The sequence below is a fragment of the Crocodylus porosus genome, unplaced genomic scaffold (assembly GCF_001723895.1).
Source record: "Crocodylus porosus isolate Cpor-Errol unplaced genomic scaffold, CroPor_comp1, whole genome shotgun sequence".
Lineage (NCBI taxonomy): Eukaryota > Metazoa > Chordata > Crocodylia > Crocodylidae > Crocodylus > Crocodylus porosus.
Genome location: NW_017728886.1, coordinates 92,594,785 through 92,600,254, shown reverse-complemented (window position 1 = coordinate 92,600,254; position 5,470 = coordinate 92,594,785). Strand labels below are relative to the sequence as shown.

At 43.2% G+C, this 5,470-nt stretch overlaps 1 protein-coding gene across 1 annotated transcript in view; it reads left to right on the top strand.

The window, feature by feature from the left end:
* Nucleotides 1-4,134, top strand: part of LANCL2 (LanC like 2) — a 42,339-nt gene extending 38,205 nt beyond the window's left edge. Inside the window, exon 9 of the mRNA XM_019539287.1 lies at nucleotides 911-4,134. Coding sequence (XP_019394832.1) covers nucleotides 911-1,026 — 116 coding nt within the window. The 3' untranslated portion in view covers nucleotides 1,027-4,134. The remainder of the gene's footprint in view (nucleotides 1-910) is intronic.
* The last annotated feature ends 1,336 nt before the right edge of the window (nucleotides 4,135-5,470 follow it).

Sequence of the window (5,470 nt, the reverse complement as noted above, 5' to 3'; positions counted from 1 at the left end):
ATGGAAAAACGTATTAACCTAGAATCTAATGATTGGGGAGTTATCTTTGAATTTGTCCCCACAACGTAGCAGGAAAGCAGCAGTGGCAGGGAGGGAGGGGCAGGTGGTGGGTAGGCAGTCTTGCCCCCCACCCCCACTGCTTTCCCCAGACCCACTCCTGCCCTGCACTACAGAGAGCAGGTATAAAAGGTGCCAGCTCAACTGGGGCCATTTGGGGGCAATGCACAGGCCTCCTTCTCTGCCCAACCTTTGCCTTCCTTCTCGTGCTGAGTGGGAGCAGGCTGGAAGAAGCAGGTTGTGTGCTGCTCCTTACAGCATGGAGCCAGAGACGGTCGAGAGTAGTTCTGGGGCTCCCCATCCGTGCCCCATTCCTGCATCCGCTGGGAGTTGGACTGCTCCAGCTGGGAGCTGTGGGGAGCCTGGCTTGACTGGAGACCACAGCAGATTCTCTTCCTTGCCAGTGAGAGAAACAGGGGAGATGAGCTGGGCAGAGAGCTGAGTAGGAATCTGTACTGTTGCTATGGTCCCTAGCCACACCAGACTCCCTGTACAGCCACCCCCTACAGCTCCCAGTTAGAGGAGTCTGATACCTGAGTCCAAGAGGACATTATTTGTTTTCCCCATGATGAATAGGGGGAAAAGACCTTGTCTTGGAATTAAGTAAATATTGTTTTCAAACATGGAGGAAGAAATTGTCCCTGATTTGAAGTGTGTACAACCTAAGCCCTTACTCCTGCAGCTGAATCCATGCAGTCTGGCAAAGTCCCAGGGACTATGAGCCATGTTAGCACCATGTTAGTACAAAGAATGGCTGGGTGGAGGCTGGTATGATTGGTTGAGCTACTTCTGGTTTGAACTGTTTTGATTCCTAGGACATAGTAAAAAGAAGAAACCAATGTATATGTTTCAGGCATGGCAGGAGCTATTCACTTCCTTTCGGATGTATTGGTACCAGAGACTTCCTGGTTTCCAGCATTTGAACTCGGACCTCAAAAGAGAGAAAACAAAGTGGAACAGGACAGCTAAGAAATCCATTTGAATGGAAACTAGATACCAAAAGTGATGAGACTGTCTAGTGCCTCTGATACTGACCCAACTTTTAATCCTAAACAAGGGACAGGCTAGTCCCTTCTCTCACCGTCTTCTCCAAAGGACCACAAGTCATTAGAGCATGAATGAAAGAAGAAGCCACATCCACGTTTTGTTGAAGTTTTGCCTTCAGTGGTGGAGAAAGAAAAATTAAGTTCTGAATTCTTTTTTTGCAATTCTTCTCTTCAGGTCTTTCACGTGTCTGCATGTTTCTTGGTATTGTCTGTGGACATGAGTCTTTTGCAGTAGGCTAAACGCTCTCCATTTGTGTGAATCCTAGTCCTGTCCCTTTGTGCATGAATTAACAATAGCAGCACCTTTTTCTGCAGTGTGACTACTGATACAATTCTGTCTGATGTGACAAACAAGAGAAATCTGGATAGTATGGTACCCACATTTAATACCTGCTTGTCTAAAGTGAATTGGTAATTTTGAAACAAAACAAAGCGTGTTTGTATTACTGCTTTGTTTTTCTCATCCTGTACAGAGACGTTTAATGAGACAGGCCTAAACTTGAGTAAGTAATAATTCTCACACAGTGTTCATTTCCTGAACTCATTACTGTCCCCCAAAATAGAGGCATCCAAAATCATTAATGGAAATTGTAAACTTTCCTGCTTTTAGAGCCACTTCTCTATACAGTTGCAGCAGGAACATATTATTTCTTGTTCTCTGTTGATGAGTGATTTAGGGACTGCATGCTGTTATCTGTTCCAGCAAACAACAGTAGAACAGTGAGAGCATTTCTATGTCTCTTGTTCACATACTTTGGTTTATAATAAGCGCATCCTGTGAAGTTGTGTGATCTAAAATATGCAAGTAAATGTAGGGAGAGGCCAGGGAAGCTTCTTGCTGGTAACTCAGAAATTAGCACCACTTCTGAAATCAGAAAATGAGTTTTTCTTCTTTCACCTTCTTCTCTTTTTAAATTTGAAAAATCTAGTATGACAGGGGCAATTGTTAGCTTTGTGGGAGGCACAGAAGTACTAACAAGCAAACAACCTATCAGTGTTGACCTGCAGTTGAAATGTGTCTTAAAAACCCCAGTCCCTGCAGTTAAGGCTTGAATTTTCATTTTCATTTTAATACTTTTCATTTTAATACTTTCATTTTCATTATGTGGTGCATTATCAACTCACCCTAACAGTATTGTGCAGCTTTGTTACACCTCTGTGTACTCATGAGTTTCTAGGCCTCTAGTTCACAAAGAGAATTGAGCTCCTTCAAAATAGGTCCCAACAGCAAATGGTACATAAAGCTTTATGCTCTCTTCTTCTGTTATACTCTTCCAGGTATCTCATTTTAATTGACAGCTACTATGGACATAGTCTGACTAGTATCAGGGACCCAATTAACCTTTTATTCATGTGCTGACATAATTATGAACTCTGCCTTCATATTGTTGAGTCACAGGCCTGTTGTCATAATCAGTCTCAGAACAGTAATAAGTGACTTACTTTCCTTCTCAGGCATTATTTGCAAGTTATTAAACTAAGATTCTGTCTTAGTTTCATGCCCTAGTGGAAGCAGTACAAATGGAAAAGCAATCTAATACAGTACAGCTCGTATCTTCACATCTAGTGTTGGTCAAGGTGGGTCTGTAGGACATAAACAGCACAAGAGAATTTGCAAACCCAGTAGAAGACAGAGGCATCCAAGGCTGGCTGCCATTCAGGAAAGGGAAGGGATGGAAGTACAGACACGGGTAACAGGTTACTTAGTAGAGAAGGAAAGATGGTGGTAAAAAGAACATGAACACGCAAGAAAGGGGCCATGAAGCGTCTGGCCCGAGCAGGGGAGGACTACACTGGGGGAATTGGACTGACAAACCAATTTTACTGAGTTAAAAGGAGCAGGAGGACTTACCACCTGCCAGCTGCTCCAAGGTAGCTGTTTCATATATCTGCTCCAGTCCTGCAACACACAGGTGAGCGATGGTCCTTTACTCTGTTTCATTCACAGTTAGACTCTCCCAGGTCATCTTTCAGTAGCCACAGCTATTGTGGACTTGATGCACACCAAATCCCTTCCTGACCCCTAGTAATTCTATCTAATTAGTTCATTTCTCCATAACCTGCATTCAATGCATCTAAGAAGGCCATGCCAACTGGGCTGTTTATAGTTGGCATAGTTAGGGCAAGAACAGTTCATGTTCCCTCTGATCCCTGGTCTTGGCAAGTATGCTCTTCAGTAAGGAAATGGACCTGCTGTGGAAGCCCATTAAAATAACAACCTGGGCTCCAGCCTGCTTCTCCGGTGGTTCACCTTACCAACTACTTTTATTCTACAACTGTCATGCAACAATGGAACAAACCAAGTCTAGGTAGGTAAGGCAGGATTTGTCCCTCACTGCCTTCTTGTCAAACTGCAAGACTTCTCTACATATGCAGCAGAATCTCATCAGGAGGAAGTGGCATGGAATATATGTGCTCTTTCTAGAGGCTAGTTTTAAAAAAAATAACATGTATTAAAGCTGTTCTGTAACTGGGCTAATCACTGGAAAAAAATGTTCAAAGTAGTCAAAACAAGGCCCAGGACGGCTGCCAGCTATCTGCCTGTATCTATGGCTCCCAGACCTTTGCTGCTGATTGAAGTTGGTGCCATTTTCCTCGAAATTCTCTTTATGGGCACTAGCTCCATTGGAAATGTACTGTGTAAAGTAAGACAGGTACAGCAGTATATTGTTCTCATCTTCACACATCTTTTGCAATGGATCCTTCTTTTTGTTACTGCAAGCTTTGTGATGCACGGAAGGCAGTGGGCCAGCAGGTGTGGATGTTGTGTAGGTCTGCCTGTGTATTTAAACAGCAAATTCTAGGATTTTCTTCTTTTTTGTGTGCGTGTCCAGGATCTACAGCTAACTAATATTTTAAAATGTCTCAAAGAGTCCTTGATTTTGCCTTGTCCATGTGTAATAATCCATCTCTTGCAAAAGAACAGCAGTGTTGTTAAAATCCGAGAAGCTCTGTGTGTAGAACAAGAATTTGCTAATGTTTGGTTCTTTGGTTTTATTAGTAAAATTCATTATATGTGGTGGTAACTTGTAAAAAAAAAAGCAACACCTTTCATGCACATAAAATGCCCATTTCACCATACAAAAATGGTTTTGGCCTCCTTAGCAGATGAATAGCTACTATTTGCATTTTATTAAATGAAATAGAAATCTCAAAGGGTGAAAACAAGTCTGCAGCATATTTTTCTAACCTTCACATTAATAGCCCTGAAAATTCCCCAGTGCTGCTGACCCCGTTTTCAGTCCGAAGCAGTATCTTTACTACAGGTCACCTCAGTGCAGTTTTGCTTGCTGGTTGCCTGCCTCCCTGGATCGGCGTATCACATGTTTGGGCAATAGATTCTTCAGCCTAAGCTTAAAAACCTCTGATTTTACAAAACTTCTTACAGTCCAAAATGTTACTGCCCAGTAAGTTTGCCCAGAGGCTAATAGATATTTTCCAGTTTTAAGGGAGTATCCACCAAACCTTTCATAAAAGTCAGTTGTGTAATGTGTTTCAACTGTTACATTTCCCTTTTTCTTAAAGCTGCAGAGATGAGGCTTTTTCACGGCCTTTTCAGAAAGCATTAAATGCAGCTGTATGCAAGACCACACTGTGTAGCACTCTTTGAGCAGCATGGTTTAAGTTGCAGCCCTATCTTCATCACCTTCTAATGGGTCACCGGAACAGCACTCCAGCCTTCATGAATCTCACTTTTAAGTACCTGTTACCATGTGTTGCATGGGTCTACTACTGTGCAGTAAGACACACAGCAGTTATACAACGTGACACAAATCTCTCCACCCCATAATGCTAGCTCTAGACGTAGCCCTATAGCTCACCCCCTCTCCATATCAGCACTGCAAAGCAGGTAAGACTTTACAAACCCTCCCACAGATCTCTGCCTTATTCAGTAACAACTCAGTTTATAGCTGGGAGCCAACAGTTAACCCACAGCTTTCAGAGGGAAGCGGAGAAGATGTGTGACAGGTGCTTTTCCTTTGGTTCCATAGACTGCTGCAGTGGCCCAAACATTAACCGAAGGCCCAGCTCCCATAGGGTGTAGAAGTGGATTCATGCACCTCTAGTCAAAGCCTGCAGATAGTAGAAGACACACCCTAATCCTACATCAAGCAACCACTGAGTCTACAAGGTTGTCTAGCTCACATACTTACAACCTCTTCCCTTTGTGCCCTCCTTCCCGGTCCTACTCTGCTGTACTATGGTTTGCTCAGCTCTGCTAGGGTTAATGGATGGTGCCTATCAGAAGGATTGTCTATGATCAAAGCATCTTATATGCCTTCAGAAACAACTACTGAACATACCCTGGCCCTACTTTGCCCTATTCTTGGGTGGGTTTCAACCCTTCTGGTTGGGTTGTCCTGCAG